Raw genomic sequence first — 25,435 nt, 5'->3', positions numbered from 1 at the left:
TTGGGAGCCGGCTGCGTCCGCCATTTCATTTCGCGAAGAAAATGTGCAACGCTCTAGCCTTCCTCCTCTCTCTATGGTTATTTGCGAGGACGCTCTAGAATTTCTCCTCTCTATGGTCATTTGCGAAGACGCTCTAGCCTTCCTCCTCTCTATGGTCATTTGCGAGGACGCTCTAGAATTTCTCCCCTCCATGATCATTTGCGAAGACGCTCTAGCCTTCCTCCTCTCTCTCTCTATGGTTATTTGCGAGGACGCTCTAGAATTTCTCCTCTCTATGGTCATTTGCGAAGACGCTCTAGCCTTCCTCCTCTCTATGGTCATTTGCTAGGACGCTCTGTCCGCCTCCGCCTCGATGGCATTAACCCTTTTCCAACTGCCACTGCCGTTTTTGGACTACAACTCCCAGAAGCCCTAGTCAGCTTGGCCAAGAGCCGGGAATTCTGGGAGCTGAAGTTTCAAAAACACCTTCAGAGGATCAAAGTTTGGGGATCACTACACCCATTGGGAAGCAAGGCCTTCTGGAATAAACAAACAAACAAAAAGTTTTAACCCCATGCTTCTTGGAAGAAAATATGAATGTGTGGAATATGAATATTAGTAGAAAATATTTTTTTAAAATATTAAGGCCAAACAAAATGTTGGTCAGTTGGGTGCATCTACACTGTGGAAATAATCCAGTTTGACCCCACTTTAACTGCCCTGGCTCCAGAATCCTGAGATTTGTAGTTTTCTGAGGCACTATCAGCACTTTTTTTGGCAGAAGAAGCTACAGACCATGCAAAAGTACAAATCCCAGGTTTCCATAGGACGGAGTTTGTTGTCGTTGTGTGTCTTCAAGTCAGCTTCCAACTTATGGCAACCCTATCCTGGGTTTTTCTTGGCAAGATTTGTTCAGTGTGACTTGCCCAAGGCCAACAAATGGATTTCATGGCCCAGCTGGGATTCAAACCCTGATTTCCAGTCACAGTCCAATGCTCAAATCGCTACATCATAATGATAAAAACAACAAACAAAAACCAGATTGTTTTGTCTTGGTGGCACTGGGATGATTGCCAGAGTGGAAAACCCCACAATTGGTAGGCAATGGTGGGATATAAGCAAGAGATCTCCACATTTGGTGCACACAGTGGTGCGACAAACGATGTCCCAGCAGTAAGTGGGTTAAAAACTCCACATGGACCTGTTAAATTTGGTTGATTCAGCTAGCTGGGAACTGGTACTTTTGGGCTATGCATTTCTGCTGGGGTTAGGGGCGCAGGGCCCCTGTGAATGTGGAAGAACCACAAACAACAAAGACATTATGTTTTCACCTGAGAGAACGCCTCTCTAGGAATCTCTAAATTCTTCAGTGCCAGTCACTGACCATAGAATTGCGTTGGAGGAGCTACAAAGGCCTAGTGGAGTCTTCTCTCTAGGAATCTCTAGGTCCTTCTGTGTGACTTTTGGTTAAAGTTGACCACAGAGTTGCACTGGAGGACCTAGATATTCCTAGAGAGAACATATTAATAACATTCATGAATAATCACATCCAGAAGTCAAAGCCGCAAATGTGGAGGGACAAGTGTATACTGGTGGTGGTACATGGTTTCTTTGAATGACTCATTTTATCTATTTATTTCAATATTTCTCACCCCTGATATATCAGCAAGTCTCAGAAAGTGACACGATCAATAAAACAATTCAACATAAAACCATATTTTTCATTTATTTATGTAGTCATAAATAACAGTAATCTACAGTGTAAAATTTAAGTCAGCAGTGTAAATCAGAAATAAATTATGATTAGTAAGACCCCAAATCCTGGTAAATAGCAAGGTCTTAATTCTGTGATCCCAAGGGGTAGTGTCAACTGTTGGGTTGCCAAAGAGAGCAATGCACCACTGATGTATCCTTCCTATCCTCACATAATGCACTGCTTCTAAAAACAGGATAACAGGAGTCACTTGCGTGTTTAATTTTGTTGCCGGTCTGTTGCAGAAAGAGTCCTTTAGCACCTTAAAAACTACCCAGTTTCCTGAGTGATTGCCTTTTCTGAGTCAGAAATTCCATCATCAGAAGCAGAAGTAGAATCCTCAGGTGACCAATATGTATTTTGCTTGTTGTTGTGTGCCTTCAAGTCATTTCTAACTTATGGAGACCCTAAGGCAAAGCTATAAAAAAATTTGGCATGTTTGAAGCTTTACCATTGCCACCCTCTGAGGCCGAGAGAGTATGACTTGCCCAAGGTCACCCAGTGGGTTTCCATGTCTGAGTGGGGATTCGAACCCTGGTCTCTGGAGTCACAGTCCATCACTCAAACCATTACACCACACTGGCTCTCCTAATACATATATGCACATGTAAAGGAGGCAGAAAAGAAAGAGAAACGTCTGACACAGGGGTAGGCAACCTGTGGCACGCAGGCCGGATGCGGCCCGGCAAGGCCTTGGGACTGGCCCCAGCCTGGTCCTGCCGCCGATTGCCACCGGGGCCTTTGGGGGGCAATTGTCTATAGAAGCCTCAGAAACATGCATTTATATTAACATTTTTTTAAAAAAAGCAAATTTTTTCGTGTGTCCTCCATTTTTTTTAAAAAAGTGTCTTCCATTTGAAAATTTTGTCCTACATTTGTCCTAGTTTATTTATATATTTAATTTTTTTTTAAAAAAACATTTAATTATTTATTTTTTGGCTTCGGCCCCCCAGTTGTCTGAGGGACAGCAACCCGGCCCCCAGCTCAAAAAGGTTGCCTACCCCTGGTCTGACATCACACAGGTTGGGTCTCCCTTCTCCAAAATGTTTGGGACCAGACGTGTTTTGGATTTTAAAGCATTTTGGAATATTGCATATACATAATGAAGTATCTTGGAGATGGGACCCACGTCCAAACATGAAATTCATTTATCTTTTGTATACACCTCATAAACATATCCTGAAGATACCTTTGGACATGAAACAGTTTGTACACACTGAACCATCAGAAAGCTGTCACTATCTCAGCCAGCCAGGTGGACAATTTTTGAGTATTTCGGATTTCAGAATTCTGAATAAGAATACTGAACCTGTACTAAGCAAAAAGTAGTCTGTGACAAATGGAAAAATTAATGGTGTACAAAATAAAGGACATTTGCAACAACAGTATATGGTGCTCACATGCCCTTGCTAGCACTGATGAATTTAATCAATAGTTGTAATAGGACAGGAAAACACCATCCTGATTCATGACAAAACTGAATCAAGTATCCTGAGAAATCAATCCTTCTTCCATTTGATGTTATAGACTCCCGTGAAATCTATTTGTAGGGAAATGTAGGGATTTGAGCCTTGGTTTGGAAGGTTCTCCTTGCAATCACACCAGAAATACTTTCAAAATGAAGTGATTGCTAATGTCTTGCTGAAACAGGGTGACTAGATGTCACAACCACAAAGGAGAAGGCAGCTCAAAATGTAGGACATTCAAGAAAAATGTAGGGCACAACTAAATAAAAGCTCGAAACATTCATATAAATGTAAATGCTTGCTTCTTAAGTCATCTTCAGAATGCAAGGCATTTTAAAACTGCTCTTGGCCAGAAGGTTGAAATGTAGATCATGTCCTAGAAAAAGATGGCATCTGGTCACCCTGAGCTGAAATCTGAACTTTCTTCACTGCCTGAAATTTCCTGAAAAGTGAAATATAAAACCAACTTCCCCATACGCTTGTTACAAAACAACTGGATTTACAGGCAAATTATTTAAGATGTGAATCAGGAAGTGCATTACAAAATAAAAAACAATAAAAACACCATGCAGGCTTTTAATCAATAGTTGCAAGGGCTAAATATGCAGCACAGCTTTTATGGGATATTTTGCATTTATTTTTAATTCACTTGCAAGATGCCCTAAGCACTGTGACTGCAGTTGCGGGTAAGGTACATATTTTCCTATTACAACAAACAAAATTTCAAGAGCAGCAAATTAGTACTTACACAAAAGATTTATTTTATGTTGTTGAAAAAAGACATAATTCAGGTATGTGATAATGGGCAATTCAGGAACAAATAATGAATTTAGACATGATGTATAGACATGGTTTCAGGGCCAAAGCTTGAGTTTGTACTACTGCTCTAAAAGGAAATAATTTGTAAAGTGTTACTCCAATCCTGAGCTTTCTCCCCTCTCTCTATACAGTATATATATCTTACTGATATGAGTTTAAGACAAGAACTGAACTGGATTTTTATAATACTAATTTTCACAAAAATATATTTACATAGATGAATAGCTGAGAATCACTGGGAAGTGTAAAGAGTACTACTTTGAACTATAGTAACATTTGTTTATTCATTCATTCGAAGTATTTCTGTATCGCCTCCCAGCCCACAAGGGCCCACAAGGCAATCAAACATTAAAACAATAAAAACATAAAAATAGTTTTAAACACATAATGCTCTTTTCAAAACTCAAAAGCAGTCTAAAAACAATCCTAGAATCCATGCAGAACAGCCCTGTTTTGAATTCAAAGAGAGAGAAGGAAAAAACTATGGATAAACTATGGATCAGACATGCCTCAGAAAACTACAAATCTCAGGATTCTTGTTCCAGACCTCTTACAGAGCTGGTTCTATCAGAACGAGGAGCAGGGAGCATTGAAAACAACTTCCATTTTCTAATAATTTGGCACAATTAACATTAAAACAAGGTATTTAGGCAAGAAATTATCTCCCACTATAAGAAGAGCAATAACTTACCAATGCAATGCAACATTCCTCTTTACAAACAACACAATCTTTCATTATTGGCCATTAATACTGAGGTTATATCTATTTTAAAAATGGCATGTGGTAAAACAGGACATGGCTGGCAAGATACCCAAATGACAAACGTAAATCAGCTCTTTAGCCAAACCCTAATGATGGACTGATGGTAGTACCACACCTCATTTGTCCTAGCTGTTTTATAAAAACAGTTTACAGTACATAACTGCTTTTGCAAAATGATAGCTCTGAGAAGTCAGCTGCTGGGAAACCTCTATCTAGTTTTTCTTCACTCACTTTATGGTTAAGAGGTTAAGTCATAGGCTTGATATATAAGTTTTTAAAATCTCTGGATAAAGATCAGTTAGAAAATTTAACACATCATAAGTTGATCATGAGTCAGCAGTGTGATGCTGCTGCCCAGAGGGCAAATGCACTCTTAGCCTATCTTAACAGAAGAATAAAAGGATAGTTTCCAAGTCAAGGGAAGGAATAGTCCCACTCTGTTCGGCACCAGTCAGGAGTACTGGTGCTCATTTTAAGAATGATAAAGACAAGTTGGAGCCAGTTCAGAGTAGGGCAATGAGAATAAAATGTATGGAGAACAAAACATATGAAGAAAGCTGAAGGAGCAGACCATGTTCAGCTTGATGAAAAAAAGACTGAGGGTCCCTTCCAACGCCATGATCCTATAACATTGTGAATGCTCCAAGCCATTCAAGATATAAAGACAGCCAGTGTGGTGCAGTGGTTTGAATGTTAGACTAGGACTCTGGAGACTCAGATCCCCACTCAGCCACAGAAGTCCACTGGGTGACCTTGGGCAACTCACACTCTCTCAGAAGGAAGTAAGGGCAAACCCTCTCTGAATAAATCTTGTCAAGAAAACCCCAGGATAGGATCACCTTAGGGTTGCCATAAGTTGGAAATGACTTGAAGGCATACCACAACAGAAACAACAACTACCACCACCCAAGGCTTCTAGAATTTACTTTATGTTACTACTTGATTTAGTTAAGTACTGTAGTCATAAATACGAAGCTGGCAGAATTAAAACAGTGATGTTTGAATTGTTCATTTGGGTAACCCAGTGGAGAACTGAGGTACAGAATGGGTCCCCACCTTGTATCACTAATTTCAAGGGGAAAACATCCAAGAAAGCAATTTTGGTATCTCTTATATTAGAAGTTGGTAAGAAAAGAAGCAATTTAGTTAAAAATATGTCAAGTCCAAAAAATTGCAGCATTTTATCAAGCAGTCAAACCAGATTGTTTTGTTATTCTATCCTTTTCATTAAAAATTTAAGCAGAACACGTCATCTCATTTTTCACTCTAGCACCCAAAGAGGACATATAATTCATATGCATGTCCTGGACAATTAAGTTAGATGCTCCCTGATAAGTATTCATGAAACCCTAGAAATATTGGCCTTCATATTTGCACAATATGGTGAATGTGTCAGTTCCATGGGGGGGGGGGTTACTATAATTGTGAAAGAAAAGTGTTTAAGTCAATAACACCGACCATCTACTATTTATTCTGTAGTGCCACCATGATACTTCTGCTTCAGACTCCTTACACAGTTGTTTCCATACTCATTTTTACTGTATTCCTGATTTTCAAATTATTCTATATATAAAATGATGCAATGACTCTTAGGGTCTAAAGTGCCTGTTATTATTAACCTTTATTTATAAAGCGCTGTAAATTTACACAGCGCTGTACATACAATAGTGCCTGTGTACTAATCTATATTGGGAAGTTTTGAGCTCCTGTTCTCTTGGCTAACTTTTCTGTCCTCTGGATTGCCATCCAAAATTGAGCTACTTTAAAAAAGCCACACACACATTTTTGCTAATGATATTTTCATAAACAAAAACAGATTTATTCAATAGCCAATATTCAGACAAACAAACCAGTTTCAAATAATATAATCTCCATGTACATAGCAATACAACATGTACAATTTTATTATCAGTGAGTGGGTTTCTTAAAATCTGGACAGATTTGATTGAAAATCTGCAAGATGCAAAAGTCCCCACTTATGCCACCACAGCGATTTTATTGCTTGCTTTTTATTGGCAAGCTAAGTTACATCTGAGGAGCAAAGGAACTTAAGGAGCTGGAAAACTCTTAGAAGTTTAATGCTTTTTCTGAATTAGGAATAAATGATGAATTGTGGACACACCTTGCTTTGAATCAAAGGAGACAATTTCTGTACTTGACACACGGTTGAGCCTAGCTTTCAAAATAAAGTCTCCCCAATTCTGCAGAAGACATGCTATGAGATTTGAACAACACAAGGTGCTGGGTGTAAGACAAAAGCATGTACAATTTAACAAAAGAGCTTTATATATAGCAGTTACTCCCATGTGGAAAGCAGCTTTTAAGAGACACTCATCAAGAGGTAAGCTTCTTGCACAATTTCACATGCCTAGCACATTTGGTGGAAAGTGGTCTGACCTTTAAACATGTAGAATGAGCTCAATGCAGAATGAGCTGTATAAGTTGAATACAGTAAGTGCTGTAGGGAGCATGAAGCCCATGCGCACAATGTCATGTGAGACAAAACAGTGGACAGCTCTCTTTTTCTTCCAGTAGCACCAGCACATTCTGATATCCCCCAAACACTAACAAAGCTATTCTATCCTAAAAACAATCTTGTCACACAGTCTGTACACAGTACTGACATATTACAAAGTATATGAACAAACAAGCAGCAGATGCATTAGGTGAGGGAAGACTATATGCGCATCATGGCACTTGTCCAGCAAGAGGAAAATGTCAAAAATCCGCTAACCTGCATAATTTTTATTTAAGTTAACTTTTATAGCTGTTATCCTCAAGTTAGTCCATTGTAAGGGAAACAAGGCTTCAGATATACTTATGCATTCAGTGTCATGAGTAACATTTACCAGGGATAGCTTTGAAAAGCGGTGTCCATTCTGGACTGGCCTTGATGCACATGCAGTACATGTGATTTGGAGAGATGGAATTAATTGGGTATGTCCGCACTACTGTTCCTATTTCCATATTTGTGATGTATGAATAGCAGCACTACACCGAGAAAAAAGCAGATGGAGCCAACAGTTATGTAAGCTATTCCCAAAAAGGGATTCTTGCCTCCCATCCATGAAATGGTGCTCAAGATCATCCGTTTTCTCCCATCAAAGCTGTGCACAGGATAAACTGATTCAGGTATAGGAAAAACATTCACCAATGGAGACAATAATGCTAACATCCAATCATCAAGAGAAAGGAGTGTATGTACCATCAATGCTTCAAAATGATATTATTGGTTTCAAGATCTTATAAGTTATGGCTATTTTGTTACTCAAATTATTGGTTGGAAAAGGAATTGTGGAGGCAATTACTCCAAATCATATGGACTGGCTGTAGAAGTTACGAGAAAGAAGAAACTGAGCGATGGGATGGCCCCTCCAGTGCAGCTGTATCTGACTTGTCAGTGTCTTGGCACCTAAAGAAAATATGGTGTTTGGCTTGGTTTGGGGGAATTTGATCATTCATCCCATCTATTCTAGGGCTGCAAAGCAGAAATAGACCAATATCTTTTACTATGGGAAATTGTCAGTGGTTCCAACATGGTAGAGATTAAGCATAAAGATGCGTAATTAGCTTTTAAATTCAATCCCACCATTTGTCTTCTTCATGCACTACTCACATGAAGAGGTACCATCTCACATTTTCATCCCCAATACTGAGATATTTGCATAGGTAGTTGGGAAATATATATGCATACACATCCATGCATGGTGAATTCTTTGAGTTACGGGAACCCAATTGTACAGAGTGTCAAAGCTCACAGAAGTCTACATAGGAATGCTTATCTGCCTGAGATGTACATGTGAGTACATAGAAAGTGTAGCTAGATGTAGCTATGCTAAGAGGAGCTATGCATTATCTGAGGTGTGGCTACAGGCACAGACCCTACCTACACAGACCTCTTTACACACTGGTAACCTAAAAGGTAAATATCCCACAGCAATGTACAGTACAACCCCCATATCCACAGGGGATATGTTCTCAAACTTACCTCAGTTAGTGACACATCGTACTGGATTGAGAGGCAGGACAAGACTGGCCCTCTAGGGTTAGCTCCACTGATGTGGGGTCACCAGAAGGTCTCTTTTTACTGCCTGCCTATCTGGAGTGAGTGGGAGGAACATCACCCAAACTACAGGATGGGAGGAGGGTCTTATCTACTGGGAAAGCAGTCCCTACAGTAGTCTCAATGTGACTCCACTTTCCAATTTAAATCACCTAAAAAGCCCCCCATGCCTTCTAGGGACCAAAGAGGGTAATTTCATCTGGTCTATACATTAGATCACCTACACATATACTTTGAGGCTGGGAGATGAGCTTTTTCAAAACAAAAAAACAACTCCTGGGACAAAGATAGACCAAGGTTTAGTCTATGGGAAAGTGTATTTGCAGTCAGCAGCACAGTCAATGCCACAGCAAGCGATATTACCTAGTAAATATCATATTAAATAAATTAAATGTAAAATTTCATGAATTTCAACTATTTGTGATTAATGTACTTTTACAATATTAAGAATCTTCTATGTGAGTGTTGGGATAATTTTCTTTTTAATACTAATAATAACTTTAATAATATTTACTGAAATAAAGTAACTGTGACTAGTGGACATTTGGGGCCCTTTTAAACTTTGAATCTTAAGCAACGTCAGAAACATCAACAATGAGCATTTCTGCTGTTATATCTCTTACAGTATTGGAATCTTCCTGCAAAGAAGAGGTGAAAAAACAAAAAGGTTTGAAACAGGGAGGGGAAAGTGCAACCCTTGAGTACGTGGTCAACCTGAAAAGTGGTCCTGGCCCTACACCAATTGTCCACCTTGAGTTAGAGGATGGCAAGAGCTTTTATCTTTCAACAAATTTAAAAAAAAAAAAGATTTTGGGAATGCAACATATAAGCAGCACTACCTGGAATCTTTGAATCAGCTTAGTCATCAAAGCCAACGTTTGGATCAGGAGAAATGTCATTCAAATAGTTATGTAACCTTCTTTTGGCTCTGCCTAAACATTTAAAAGGAAATACATCAGCTTTTCTTTACCTGCACGTCCTGATTTACTACCTGTTTAATGACTTCAAAGTTTACTTGAAGCTTTTGGAACTTCCAAATAAAGGATACCGTAGTTTATAACCAAAGAATAGTTTCCCGCTGGCAGAGTAGGAAGTAGATTATCCTTCCTTTCTATAAGGCGATATAGTTTACGAAATGTAGGTAGTGCTGCAGTACGCATCCACACAATGAAGTCTTCATTGATGAACCCATTGTTGTCTGGATCTGAATCTAGCAAATACACTGGCTTGGGCCAGTTGACAGGTTTTGATGTGCCTTAAAAAAGGAAAAGGAAACCAAACATCAATATCTGTGGAGGCAAAGCATACACCTAGGCAAAAAGCTGTTTTCAGCTGTAAGAAGCCCGCAGACCCCACTCAAACTCCCTTACTGCTTCAACTTTTTAAAAAACAACAACAACAGCTTGTAGCTATACCAAGAAGAAAAGGGAGAGGGATTATATGCACACAACAGTGGGAATCCTACTAGTGACATATGCAGAACTAGGACCAACCTAGATAAACTTGTTTTTATGGTAGCTTGGCAGGAGCAATTCACAACCTCTACTGTGCAACAACCTCTATCCTCTTCCTCTAGCAGCCCCTCTCCACAATCATTTTATGGCCAGTGGAGTGTGAGATACAATGGAAAAACATCTGGCTATGGATGCAGAACAACAAAAGCATCCTCAAGCAACTCCTGGGCTCTTCCCAAGGTGCCAGTGGATAGTACTGTTCTGGTTCTGGCTCTCAGAAAACAGTCAGATACTTCTCTAACTACCTCCACTCTCCCTAGTCACTAAATGTCCCTGCAAAGTGGAACCAGCAGAAGGAAACTCTTGCGGTGGGGAGAAATGGAATTGTGGCACAGTTCCAACCAGGTGAAACCTGATGTTGTGTCTCCTGTTATAGGATGTCAGCCAATGTTTGTGTAGCTTATTCCCTAAAGGTTTTTGCAAGGAGTAAAATACTATGTCCAGTATCATTTACTGGTTACCTTAACTTTTAATGTCTTCCACTAAACAATATTAAACAATCGGTCGAAGTACCAGAGTAAAAAGGGAAAAATATGGCTGCAATGAGAAATGAATGTATCAGAAGAGCTACTGTGAAAGAATTTAAAAATAACCCAAAGAACAGGAATTTTAAGAATACAGAAGTGAAAAAAAACCAGTCAGTCAAGCAAAGCACCTAAAAATCATGCATGCAAAGCTATAAACACCCTTAGATGATTTTCTCCTCTGCAACCTCTACTTCTCAGACTGCATGCTTTCTATTTAAGATCCAATGAAGTGTTCCTCCTTTCCTTCAAAGCAAAAAACAAGTTCAGTTCAGACTTCAGCTTCCAAAAAGATACCCTCCCAAGACTTATTTGAGAGAAAAATCAAAATCTGAACCTTTAAATTGTGCTATTCACATCCTGAATGATAGTCCACAATGATATCTTACCATGGAAAAGTGCAGTCAAGTTTTTTGTATCTCCCATAGGATTTCTGAATTTAACATTTTTGTCTGTCCACCAAGCAATTCCCTTTTTAGTCAGATGAATAGGTATAGGGTGTGTTTCGTTAGGCTCAATACGATACAATGTCAGTGTATCTAGAAGGAAAAATGAATAACAGTTCATCACTTTCAACATTCCTTTTCATGCTTTAACTGAATTCTATCACTTGCAGAAGCTAAGTGTTGCTATTTCTCCATCTAATTTCTACATGTAAACCCTGTTTCATGATAGTTACTGTGATTGTAGGGACATGAGGCTTCAAAGCACAGACATAATATGCATATCTGTGAAGAACACAGTTATCTGCCTATTTTTTTTTCTTTTTTAAAAAAGAACAACCCAAACAAGACAAAAGTTACAGTTACAGATTGTAAACTATTAGTAACCCTCCTTACTATCTGAGGTCCTCTACTATTTGAGGAGGAAGAAATATTGTGCAGACTCCAACTTCATGGGCTAATAGTAATAAAACGAACTACAGGATGTGGGGGTATTATCTACCGGGAAATTGTCTATATTGCTTGGAGTGGCAATCTCCAAATTTTCAGACAGGTCCAGTGAATGGTATATGTCTTCCCCATCCGTACCTGGAGATGTCAAAGAATGAACCTGCCCACCTTCTGCATGTGCTCTACCACTTGACCAGCAACTATCTGCTGTCACTAAGTGTGAGGTGTTAAAGTGTTAAATTATTCTACCTGTTGTGGGTACAGAGTCAAGGTCACCACTGGAAACTACCTAAGGAAAACTAAACATATTTTTGTTTGGTAGAGTTCCTCAGGCTATGTGAAGGCAGAAACAAGCAAGGATATATGTCTGGATTTGATAAGTTTGCACTTATTTAAGCCTAGTGCAAGCCTGGAGCTCAGTGTTATTTCGTAACATACTTAACAAAAACATACCATTGAACATGCTGTTGGCAATAGCTCCGCAAGGAGCGACAGGTTTTCCTTCACTGGTGCGGTAAGGTTCACACTCCTTACTGGGGTTCTGATTGATTGGAAGGGAAAAAAAGAGGGGGACAAAGGGAGGGAGAACATTTTCATTTTGATCACATAAAAGCAAAACTGGCCAGAATCTACACAGATCAGGCTGTTTAACCAATACTGCAACAGCTCCTCCTCTTCTGTTTATGTTTACAAGAACAATCACAGGAGAGACTCACTTGGCTAACAGCTCTACAATGTTTATTCAACAGTAATCAATTTTAGAAGTTCTCATTTTATGGCATAATTGGAGCTACCAAAGAAGAAGCTAACATATTCTCTACTACAATTACACAATCTGCGAATTAGAATAGTTTTAGGGGGAAAGACTGAAAACACAGGAAAGGAAGGTTTTAACAGTCTGAAAAGTATGTCAAGTTAGTCTCTCTAACAGTATGTCAGACAACTAATAGACTGGGCTTAGTTTGCGATTACAACAAATTTGTGTATTGCTGTTTGACTATCAATAACCAAAATAAGAGTAACACAGAGAGATTATAGCTCCTGATAAAAGTTCAAGTTGTTTCTGATACATTTAGAAAGACAACTTTTTTGTAACCAGCAACAGTATTATTTTACTATGTGAAATTTATAGATACAACGTAGAATTATCTTGCATCTTAGGAAAAAGTGCCCCTACTACAAGCACACACAACATATATCCAAGGCCAAAATGGTTTTGTTTGGTTTTATTTTGCACTAGAGAAAGAGATTAAGGTTAGAATTGTGTTCCTCCATGTTTATTTTGCTATCTTTTCATGGCTGCTGCATGCTATTTAATTCTTGTCTTCCTCTCAGAGAGGTATGTAGAATAGCTTTTTACAACAAATCTCTTCCCTGTATAATAATTAACAACTCAATACTAAAAATAAACAGTGTCAAAATACAATCCACCAGATATAGCACAACTTCCTGCTTAAACACAACCAGGAATTCATTTGAACGATCATACTCCACTTTTCCATTTTAAAAGTCTAACTAACTCATGGCAGCTAGCAATAAAAAATATCAAAAATGCAAACAAAAATCTAATATGAAAAGAAGCATTAATAAAAACACATCTCACAATATCTTTCAAAAAGCTATTAGCTGAAGCCATTTTAAAACTGCTTCTATAAATCTTTCACCAGCTTAATGAAAAAAAAAAGGCTTAGATACTTAGCTAACCTTAAAATGGTCCAATTTTTTTTTTCATCAGATGCCAAAAGAAACAACCAATTATAGTAACAGCCAACCTCAGCATACAAGAAAGAGTACATTCAAACACTCATATGGAGAATGTACTTAAAATTAATAGCACACACTTTAAGAACAGAGGCAGACCAGATTGCTCTGATGAATGTGCAAAGAAGCTATTTGAAACAATTTCTTCATACCAAAGTAGAGACATATTAATGGAATAATAAAAGAGATACTTTTGTTCATAGCAACCCAATTGGCTGCTGGTGGGTTTTTTTTTTTTGTTTTGTTTTGTTTGTTAAGGCTGGCAAAAAGTTATTTTTACACTTAGGTTGTTAATTATTATTATTATTTTAACAATACATCCTGCTTTTCTCATGACTGAGAATCAAAGCATAAATTAAAACAGAGCAGTTCAAACAGTATGAAGTACAAAAGTAAAACAAAAGTATTAAATAGTAACTTCAATAAAATAATTAAAACACTTAAAAGTTAACTGGATGCACAAGGTTGAACTCTTCAATGGGAGCATCCTACCCACTATAGATTGCTCCTTATAAAATCTCTTTGAAAGGTCAGAAAATACTGAACAGGATGAACAGGAATACCCGCCTGATCTGGAGCAATTTCCCTTTCACCTAGAAATCCCTCAAGCTATAAAAGAAGAGCCCTCACCCCTTTAGAGGGACAGCAGTGGGTCAGAGACACTAGGAAGAATCCCTTTCTACAAGTTCTCTGTGCACTGCTTAGGATCCAAGTTATACAAATGAGGAAACTACCTAGATTTATTTAAACAGTAGAGGAGCACCAGGTAGGGTGGGCAAGCAGGAAAGTCTGGGAAGTATCCACCTATGGAAACATTTTTTTAAAATGTTCAATTTTATCTATATAATTTATTTTGACATTCTAAAAGCCATCAGGAGTGCTAAAAGCTAAAGACATGAGATAAATAAATAATTTACTTACAAATAAGGAACTATTATCTCCATTTAGCTGGCTATCGTCCCGAGACTTCACATAGCGCCGATGGTTTTGATAGAAATTGGATAGTCCATAATACATGAACACATTGCTCTGCAAATCAAAACAAAATGCTATTTTTTCCAATGTACAATCCTTCACATACTAGGCTGCTTCAAATAAAAAAGCAGCCCTACTGATATGCTACAAAAACCCATGGCCTTGGGGACCCCTCCTGGCTTTACCAAAGTGGCAGCTTCCTCCTCAGGAGGAGACTGCAGCAAAGGAGAAGAGCCAACACACCCTTTTGCCCACCACAGTCTCCCCTGTAGCTCCCTCTTGCACTAGGTGACACCATGGATGGGGACGCTTAATTTTCTATGCAGAGGCACAGACCACAACCTATGCACATTTATTAGCCTTGGAAAAGCCAACATTAATCAAACAGAGGGAGTGTGGTTATGGCTCCGGGCACAGTGAAGAACAGGCTTCAAAATATCCGTTTGCTTTGTCAAATGTGACCTTAGACAATTCATATTTAAAATACTTCTACACTGACTTTTTAAAAGCCAAGTTTAAAAGATGCATTGAAACATCTACCAGCGCTAAGGGACTGCAATCCAGAGTTTAAAACCAACACTGATGTAGTTTTTCCCATGTGCCCATTCCTAGGAAAGTCAGATCTGGCTGGTGTGGTACTGGCCTTAGTTACATCATGCTTTGGATTTCTGTAACACACTCTATATGGAGCCGCCTTTGAAAAAGTGCTCAGAAATTTCAGTTGACACAAACAGCGGCAGCCAGGTTGTTAACTGGAGCTGGCTAAAGGGAGCATACAACTCCCTTGCTATAACAGCTCCATTGGCTGGCAGTCTGTTTCCAGGCACAATTCAAAGTGCTGGTTTTGACCTATAAAGCCCTATATGGCTTGGGTCCAGGTTATTTGAAAAACATTATCTCCCTTTATGAACCCCCATTAGAGGGCTAAGGTTGTTCAGAAAGACACTTCTCTCTGTCCCATCACCGTCTCAGACTCTTTGGGTAGGAACAAGGGAAAGGGGCTTCTTGGTGGCTGCTCCTAGACTCTGGAACTCCCTCCCTGCTCTCCATCTCTGCTCTCCTTTTGACAGCAGGCTTTTTCAATCTGATGAGGGTTTGACTTTTAAATGCTGTGCAATTCAGATATCAAGCTTTGCAAATATTTTTCAATATATTTTAATCTTCCTAATGTGTAATGTTTATAAATTGCTTGTTTTTTAACTTTATACCTTTCTAAAGCTTTTGCATTGTTTTATATTTCTACTGTTTTAAATTTGTTGTTACCCATCACTAGGAAAAAGGTAGGGTAACAACAAAACAATAATATGCCAACAAAAGGGCTCCTACAAGTGGGAGGGAGTCTCTTCAAAAGGATTTTCTACTGCTGATTTCTAAAAATGGGAAAAATTAGAAGAAGAAAAAAGCAAGGCTCTCTAATCCTTGACAAACTGAACATGTGCAACCCAGGTTTAATTCCTAAGGCGTTTTCTTCTTTAGAAAAAGCTTGCCATAAAATGTCATTCCACCATATTCCAGAGATAGATAGAACAAGTGAGTAAATCAGGAACTGGGTAAACTTTGTGGTGCCAGATAAACTAATTAAAAACAGAGCATACAACAAGGATTTGTTTAGGAAAGAAAAGAGATATAGAACATCATCAAATAAGGTGTTGTGTAGAAGTGCAGAAACAGAGCCACTTCATACTGTAATATATGCATGCACACATATAGTAACATACCTCAAAAGGATGATCCAATGTGAAGTAAATTGTACACTGGCAAGGTGTGCTGTTCCAGGACACATTTAAACATTTATGACAGGGACTGTTTGGTTCTACTCCTGTATAATCAATCTGCAAAATAAAAGGGGGACAGAGAGAGATGATCATAAGCCACAACACACACAGAAGCATTTTATCACTGATACTCCAACTGGCAACTATCATAGTAAGTTATTAACTCATCCACTTTATGGCATTTCAAAAGCTCTGTCTTACATTTCTATTGAAGTCATCCAGAAATTTTGTTCTGGTGAGTCCCAGTCCTTTGATATTGTATTTTACATTACCTTATTTTTATTACTTAAACTGCCACTGTAATTCTTGTAAACCATTTCTTGTTATGTATATGATGAAGAAATAACAAACGTTTTCAAACAGAAAATAACAAACATTATTGTAGAGGCAAGATCCAAAAAACCCAGACACATGCTTAAAATTACTCCTGTATGTGCATGCAGTACATTACTTGTTGGTTTTTCTTCCAAGCACCAGTCCTTCCATGTGTTATTGGGTGTCACTCTGGAAGGTGTTAAGGTTCTTCAGAAGAATATGACAGTGTAGTGGGATGCATCAAAGAGACAGTGAGCTGGTGTTTGTAATTTGGTAAGGCACTAAAGCTCCCTGATTAAGAACTTTATATATCTCTCCCTAAAATTCAAATCTCCAGATGCCACAGTATATTGCCATGGCAGTTAAAGTGGAATCATAACACTGTAAGTACCATGAAAGGTTCCCAATCCTCTTGCAAAAACCAGCCCCTGCACTGCACACTGCATCTCAGTTCAAAATAACAGACAGCCTGGGTATCTCACTAAATATTCTTGCTGACTTCAGCATGCATCTGCAGAGGTTCTAGGAAATGAAGTCCCATGGAAATCTGTTTGGACTCCTCCCAGGCTACTCACAACATACTATAGATCTGTTAATATCCACGGCTGTCTGATCTAAACTTTACAGTCTAATATTATATAAAATCTCCAGGGGACTAGAATGAGTCCTAATACCACTTCTTTCATCTAGATATGGGAGCAGTATAAAAATCTTTCTTATTTCTCACACCAGGAAAGGTGGCACTGTAGAGTTTTTGAATCCAGTCTTTCTAGTTTTGGTTGCAACCAAAACTACAAGACACTACAGTGACAGGGACCTTGAGTACATCTCATTCAATACTGTTGTTGACACAGAGAAATCCAAATTAATGTGTAGCAATATTTATGCTCTAGTACATATAGAAGTTCTCCTAATCTTTTAAATTGGTTTTGTGACAACTAAAAAAACTCATTTTGGATAGTGTGATCAAGATATATTTAGTGTGTTCAAGAGATAAAATCATGTTTAGACATTTCATACAAGATGCTCTTTTGTGAAGAATACCTCTTGTTCCAATTCATCAACATCATTTGTTTTCTGAGACTGAAACTGCAGCCCACCAGATTTTCTAGAAAGCTCTGAGCATGATCACAAAGATTCCACCCAAGAGGCCAAACAATCTGGATGCTCCTGGCTTAAACAAGTCACATGAACATGCTTACACTAAGATGGTTATTTCTGGACTGTTGCTTTAAAACAACAGAAACTACAAGTGTTCACACTCAGAAGTAATCTCAAGAGGTATCTGTAACCTTTCTGCTTCACCATTTCTTTGGAAAGAGAACTTCACTTTTGTCTTAATATGTGAATAATATCCAGGATAAAAGATTAAAAGATGTTACTGGAGAATACAGAACTGCATAAACAAGCTTAATCAAGTGTAAAAGGGCAATCTTAAGTTGCAAGTCAAGTATACACCATTTAGACACTGCTGAAATTTATACTGAATACACAATTTAAAACTCTTGTATTTTTCCCACTTTGCATGGTAAATAGTTTTAACAGGATGGACTTAAACCATAATATTTTGGGCACTAGCAAGATGAAAAGAAGCCTGCATCTCTCATTGTATAGTCTGTTGCAATTTTGCCCTAATGAAAAGCTGAATAGCTGCTTTTAGAAACAGTAGAGGAGCAACCTATTCAGTACTGACAGATTGAGAGAAGTGCTTTGTGTCCTTATGCATGGAAACAAAGGTGCTTATTTTTAGAAGCAATTAGCACAACACAGTGCATCAGGAGGACAAAAAGAACACTGCAACCTTGTTTTTGGATTTTTAAAGTAGTTCAAAGATTGACTAAATGAGACATTCATTTTAATATGAAACATTCATTTTTAATACAAGATGAACGTGAAGAATTAGTTCAATAATACTATTATTTTAACTGTCTCATGTTATCCTGGATCTGGTGGAAAGCAGTTCTTCCATCTCCCCCAGAACTGACATCTCATCCACTTCCCTAAAACTGAACAGCTCATCCAGTCTGTTTCTAAAATGTTTAAAATTTGAGCTAGGGAGATTACATACATAAAAGAAACATTCAGTACCTTTAAAAGCCTTGAGATTATAAATTCAAACGTATAGCCATGCTAGTCTATAGAATCAGTATGTAGAGAGATCTTGTAGCACCGTTGAGACTAAAAGAAAGAAGTTGGCAGTATGAGTTTTCGTAGACTTCAGTCTACTTCACCAAAAGCATCTGAGGAAGTACCCTAGACTGAAGTCTACAAAAGCTCATGCTGCCAACTTCTTTCTTTGAGTTAGTCTCAAAGGTGCTACAAGATTTCTCTACATACTTGAGGTTATCGTTCCATAACTTTTCTGAAATCCAAAATATTATCTGTGTGTTGATATCCAGCAATAATCTGTATAAACTATGACTACACTTCTGTTTAAATTTATGCTTGCCATAACAGTACCTAATTACATACACAGTACCGACGATAGATTTTTTTAAAACAATGTATTCATCATCTCTGAAGTTGCCATCTACAGATGCTGGTGAAGCATCAGGAATAAACTCTTCCAGAACCCAAAAACCTCACAAAAAACAATGTGTTCAGGATTTAGCCCAAGCCATAAATCACACACTGACCTCAAATACTGGAATCAGTCAAACGCCACCTAGCAGAAATCTTAACTCCTGTATTCTACTTCTAGCTTAACATATCAATTATAGTTTCAGAAACATATTAAGAATCTAGAAGAAACGAGGTAATAATATGCCTGGTATATATTTAAACCCAGACAGTTCCCAAGGGCTTTACTGAAAATATCTCCTGGTATACTTGCCTAATGTTTTAGTGCATCTTATTGATTAACACTATGATAATGGTCACACACACAAAAATCAATGATTGTTATAAGTTCTCACTGTATGCAGCATCACGTAAAGCTACTGCCCTGTGCATGATGCTGAACTCTACACACAGAAGCATCTAGGCCATAGAATTCAATTGACAAATGCTGAATACACGTAAACAAACTTCTTTTAAGCAGACTATGTACAGCAAGGATGGGGAATATGTGTCCCTCCAATATAGTTGGACTGCGCGTCTCATGAACCCTCAACCTGAGTTATCTGGTTAGGGCTGCTGTGATCTGCAACAGCAATACATGGAAAGACACACACTCCCCTTCTCTGGCACACAGCAGCTAGACTGATAAGTCCCTTTACATAGTTATGATCACAGTTGATCTTTAATCACCACCCGCAACCTGCATTTGATCAAGTCGTTTCTCATCCTATCATTAAAAATTTATCTCCAAGAAAACATACTTGACAACGTGGGTCATAATCTAATGGAAAACAGAAGCAAGAAGTTCCTTCTAATTGCTATAGCTTATGGTTTAAAGGCTCATTCCCCATCATCCACTATACTACTGACATACCAAATTTGGTTTTAAGAATCCTACTTCCCCTTACTAAATACTGCTTAGACTTCAAGTCATCTTCACAATTCTAAAAATTAGAATCCTTGTGAATAAGGCCACTTTCTCCATAGCTCTCTACAGGGAGGTAAATCCGTTGAAAATCGGAAACAAGCCCACCGAGAAAAACGGAGTTTCCCACAAGTTAATTTAACATCCTGCTACCCATTTAATGCTCACATAATTTAGATCAGAGGATTATGATTATGAGATTTAGCCCCAAAGGTATAGTCTTGTTAATGTCATTCTTGTATTCTTTGGTTACAATTACTTTCCCAACCACTGTGCCCAAAGATATACAAGGAACACACCCAGAAGATGGGGAAAGCAAGTAATGAATATGAAACTCTATATATGCTCTTCAGATTACATAGATCTCACTATGAAAAATTAGTCTCACGTACAGCTTTGAAGACTAACATATCCCTATTTTTCTGCATAATAAAGGACTTCCCAACAACTGGAGAATATCTGCAAAAATAGCAAAGAGATGCTTTGGATATTGCTCTGCCACAACTGTGCATGTTTGTTCATATTACCTAAAGGGTTAAGTGCAAAATTAGCACACAATTCCAATACACCAGGTATGCAAAATCCACATAACGTATTTTTGTACAGAGCCTTTGGGCATTAGTACATGGTGTACATGTGTATATGGGTATGTGTGTTGGGGGGGGGGGGTCCCTCTTCCTTCTTGAGTAGACAAAGGTAATTTCTGAAGCAGCCCACAAAGTAAGCTCAACTCTTTTTCTGAAAGAAAGAAAATTCAAAATGTTCTTCAACAGAACAGTAGTCCAATTCAACAAGTCTCAGAGCTCATATAGCCCTTATCTGCACCTTACCTTCAAGCTTCAATCTGCTTTACCTCATGTACCACAATACATGTCTTTCCAATATTTTTCTTTCCTAATCAACTAAGCCTTCTGTTTCTTCAGAGTGTGGCCTTCCAGCTTCTTCCTTACCAACCTTAAAACATGTTATCCAATGCCACAAATCTAATACAGTATTTAATACTCCCACTCTATCAACCTACAGCATTTACTGGTAGATGACACATGCCCCGAACGTGCCAGCAGCTGCGCCGAGGCCGTGTCTTCACTGAAGAACCAGGACAAAAAGGAGTGGACAAGATCTGCTCCTTCTGCTGGCCTGGTTAAGGACTGTGGCGACATCCCAGATCAGAGCTTGGGCTATGTGGTTGTTGCAGCCCTGGTACAATCAGTGCCAGGGCAGCCACACTCTGCATTTTTCGGCCCATCTGTTTCAAGTCTAAGACTGTCAGCATCATAAGCCAGCACTAGATCAAAAATGGCCATTCTGGGATAATAGTCTCAAAAAAAAAAAAAAAAAAAGGTCAGGAATGTGATGTGGAATCTTTCTTATAATTATTGAACTGTTTTCGTATTTCTACTTTTAATATATACTGTAATACCAAAAACTTACAGTGTGTGTATGTGTATATACACGCACACACTGTTATTAATTATATCTGCCTGCAGTTTTGGCTTTCATAGAAAAGCCATTTCCTCATTTTCTCTATCCGACACACATCATACCAGGGAAAGATCTGTCTGAAACAACTGATAAGAAAAAGGCTGGTTTATACAGGATGTGAGCTATTCACAAAGCCATGCGAGTGTCCTTATGCAGATGTTATACTTAAACGTATGCACCAGACACAGGTAACAGTAACACAAGGGCAGTGGCTACCACTGGCATGCAAATAAGGCTGGCATCCTAAGCAGAACGGGCCCATTCAATCCATTCTTGAATGGTGAATCAACACATAGGCAACTGACTCAATGGGTCTACTCTAGCCAGGACTAACAAAGAGGTTTAGGTTCATACATTTATTCAGATGAGAGCTTTCCCTGCATCCGAACTCGGAAAAGTCACTTGGGTGGGACAACGATTCCCAGATTCTCCCTGACAGCACAGCTAACTGACCATTTTGGCTGAGAGTCCTTGGCACTGTCCAGCAATCTGAAAGTGCTGTAGTTTTCCAGACTCTGATCTGGACCTTGCGCAATCCAGGCAATCAGCCTGCCACGAAGCTCTCCTGCGTCACCTCTGGGGCCATTAGCCCATTCAATGGCCTTCTGAACAAAACGAGTCTGGTGAGGCAAGGAAAAACCAGTCAGGCCGAGCCACATTCCTTCCCTCTGGCTCAAGGGGAGGCTGTGGGTGTATCCACACTGCAGGATTAAACCAGTGTCACACCATTTTAACAGTCATGGCTTCATCCCCCAGCATCCTAGGTCTTGAAGTTTGGTGAGGCACCAGTGCTCACTGATAGACCAGGCTGAATATCTCACCAAACTGCAAATCCCAGGACTCTGCAGGATAGAGCCACAGCAGTTGGAGTAGTATCAAACTGCATTATTTCTGCACCTTGAGCTACCCTTTCCTGGGAACCCACCTCTCAACTGGCTCCCTCCCTCTCTCTTAGGGTGCATCTGCAATGCAGAATGAATGCAGTTGTTGGTCTAGGGTCCAAAACACACTGCAGAAACAACCCAGTTTGAGACTGTTTTAACTGCCTTGGCCCAATGCTAAACAATCCCGGGAACTGTAGTTTGGCAATACATTTTAAGCCTTCTTAGCCAGAGGAGAAGGCAAAGACCTTGTCAAGGTACCAATCCCAGGAGAGTGGTGTCAACCTGCGCTGTTTCTCCTGTGCAGATGCAGCCTCCTCCTCCTCCTCCATCCATCCATCCATTCGTGACAGTTGAAAAGGCAGATAGGGTCATGTTGAGCCCAGAGAGGGACGGATTATTGAGGATTCCAGGGAGGAACTGAGTTAAAGTCCAGAAGTGAGGGACTTGAAACCAACAAAGAAATCCAAGTGAGGGAGTTTTTGTAGGGAAATATCTTGTGGGATAGAATTAGCCTGGGAGGCAGGATTATTAATTAAGCTTAGGGAAGATACGCCAGAAGGAAGACTGTATGAGTGTCATTGAGAACAATAACATTTGTTCTCTGAGGAGAGTGGAATAAGGAAAGTGTCATTGCAACAAAGGGACCGTAGAGACAGGCAAAAATAAAAGCTGCTTCAGGTCACTTTGGAGGTATGCAGCTTCCTAAACTACAAACCTCAAAATGCAACAAGAGGAAAAGACTGCATTTAAAGCAACCTAGACCTGTTTTAAGATTTTAAGAAGCGTATTTAAATGACACACGCATCTGAAGAGGCCAGAAGCTGCGCCAAAGCCTCGCTCCAGGCCTTAGGATTGGAGCATGACTTTGGCATGGCTTCTGGCCTTTTAAGACGCATGCATGTATTAGACAGCATAAATACCTCCAAAGTGACCTGAAGCAGCTTTGTCTTGGCCTCTCTGTTCAGGCCCAAAGTTAAAACTGAGAAAGTAAGCTTACCACCTGAAACAAGGAAGACAAGGGCACAAAACAACAACTGCCTTATTCACACGCAATTAAGTGGCTTTTGCTTGGCACATCTGTTTAATAAAGTTTGGATATCATTTCAGTAAAAGCTTGTCTGCCGTTCGAATACACATCCACGTTTCCAATATCAGTTACCTTTCAGAACCAAGATTTTTGTTAAAGGGTCTGTGTTAATTGGGGGACAGTGGTGGGGTACGAGGCCCAAGTGTGTGTACACATTCATCTCTCCATATCTGCAGCTTTGATATTTGTGGATTTGATGATTCACGGATTTGGTCAATATAATAATAATAATAATAATAATAATAGATTTTATTTATATACCGCCCAATCACTGGGAATCCGAGCGGTTTACAATAATATGTTCTCTCTAGGAATCTCTAGGTCCTCCAGTGCAACTCTATGGCCAACTCTAACCAAAGGTTGCACTGAAGGACCCATGAAGATTCCTAGAGAGTACTCTACTAGGCCTTTGTAGCTCCTCCAGGGCAGTCCCATGGCCAGTGTCTGTTGGACGTTGGCCACAGAGTTGCCCTGGAGGACCTAGAGATTCCTAGAGAGGTGCCCTCTCAGGTGCTCTTGTTATCTGTGGTCTTCCCACATCCAGGGGGTCCTGTGCACCCAGCCCTAGCAAACAGGGAGGGACGAGTGTGTATGTTCAATGGCCCACAGATGGTCATTTCCCCAGTTCCTTCCTGGTCCCCAACTGGGCCCTTTACCAAGATTCTGGACTTCAACTCCCAGAATCCCAGAGTATTGGCCAGCATGGCCGAGGCTTCTGGGAGCCGAAGTCCAAAACCTCTTAAGGGGCACTGCTGAGCCCTTGATATTATGACAGTGGTCCCCAACGGTGCCCTTTAACAGGACTTCGGACTCCATCTCCCAGAGTCCCAGGCTACTGGCCAGCGAGGCCGAGGCTCCTGGGAGCTAAATGTGCAGCGCTCGTTACCTCGTACTCGCGGATGTTGTTGGAGGTGACGAAGATGCCGATGCCGATGGGGATGAAGATGAGGCCGATGACGAAGAAGGCGGGCAGGACGGTACCGGCCGTGAGGATGGGCTGCCAGGCCGGGAGGCGCTGCTGCTTGAAGGCCGTGTTGTCCGGCTTGCGGCTCTTCAGGGCGGCCCCCACAGTCCCGGACACTCCGCTTCCGCCGACTCCCAAGCCGCTGCTCCCGGGGCCCGAAGGGTGTCCGTCTACCGCCGCCGTCGCCGCGGCCTCCTCCTTCGCGTTGTAGTTCATCGCCATAGAGGCGCCTTCCCGAGTCGACAGCGGCGCTGACACTGGCCGCCCCCTCCGCGCGCGACGGGGGTATAAGAGACACAGCTGCGCCTGCGCAAAGAGAGGGCCCTATCTCTGGCCCCCAAACACCGCTTGCCCTCCTTCCGGAAACAAAGGGCCCATCCACACTGCGCAGGCGCAGCGCGCTGACGTCCTTCTGTCTCTCCCTCGCGCGTTCGGCCAGAGGAGAACAACCCGGTTCCGAAGCCGCGCGTGCGTAGCAGGGGGGTGCTCCACAATGCGCAGGCGCAACGCGCTGACGTCACCCTGCGCTTCCTCTATATGTGTCCCTCCCTCTCGCACATTCCGCCAGAGAAGAACGCCTGTTCCGAAGCTGCGCATGCGTAGCAGGGGGTCTTCCACCCCGCCCTCTCTCCTTCCCACATTCGGCCAGAGAAGGAAACCCCGCCCCGCTCTGAAGCCGCGCATGCGTAGTAGGGATTGACCGGAGTCGAGTTTGAGACTAACCGCCGTGGCTCAATGCCGAGCGTTTCTGGGAATTGTAGTTTTGTGAGACGTCCCGCTTTCTCTGTCAAGAGAGCGCTGGGGCCTCAACAAACTACAGTTCCCAGTGTCCCATATCACTGAGGCAGGGCAGTTTAAAAGGGAATTGTTGTGTTTGTGAGACATTTAGCCTTCTCTGTCAGAGAGCTCTAGTGCCAGATTAAACTACGTCTCC

At 40.3% G+C, this 25,435-nt stretch overlaps 1 protein-coding gene across 1 annotated transcript; it reads right to left on the bottom strand.

Moving 5' to 3' along the window:
• Positions 1–6,575: 6,575 nt before the first annotated feature.
• On the bottom strand, positions 6,576–24,971 carry TMEM30A (transmembrane protein 30A). The gene is made up of 7 exons (XM_042472036.1): positions 24,424–24,971; positions 16,229–16,342; positions 14,457–14,564; positions 12,228–12,315; positions 11,271–11,420; positions 9,892–10,098; positions 6,576–7,903 (listed from the first exon to the last, which is right to left on the bottom strand). The coding sequence occupies exons 1-7, from the start codon at positions 24,721–24,723 to the stop codon at positions 7,710–7,712; spliced, it is 1,161 nt and encodes a 386-aa protein (XP_042327970.1). The 5' UTR covers positions 24,724–24,971; the 3' UTR covers positions 6,576–7,709.
• Positions 24,972–25,435: the final 464 nt, after the last annotated feature.

Source organism: Sceloporus undulatus, chromosome 1 (genome assembly GCF_019175285.1).
Source record: "Sceloporus undulatus isolate JIND9_A2432 ecotype Alabama chromosome 1, SceUnd_v1.1, whole genome shotgun sequence".
NCBI classification, from domain to species: Eukaryota; Metazoa; Chordata; class Lepidosauria; order Squamata; family Phrynosomatidae; genus Sceloporus; species Sceloporus undulatus.
Note: the sequence above shows the minus strand (reverse complement) of the source record. Positions and strands in the feature narration are given on the sequence as shown.

Bases quoted from the DNA above. Each gene is read 5' to 3' on its own strand.
- TMEM30A (XM_042472036.1), bottom strand. From the start codon at position 24,723: ATGGCGATGAACTACAACGCGAAGGAGGAGGCCGCGGCGACGGCGGCG. The intron at 10,099-11,270 runs GTAAGATATCAT...TCCTTTTTTAAG, and splicing joins CTTGACTGCACTTTTCCATG to GCACATCAAAACCTGTCAAC. The intron at 7,904-9,891 runs GTATCCTTTATT...TACCTGAATCAG, and splicing joins TTCTTTGGTTATAAACTACG to TTTATCCTGTGCACAGCTTT.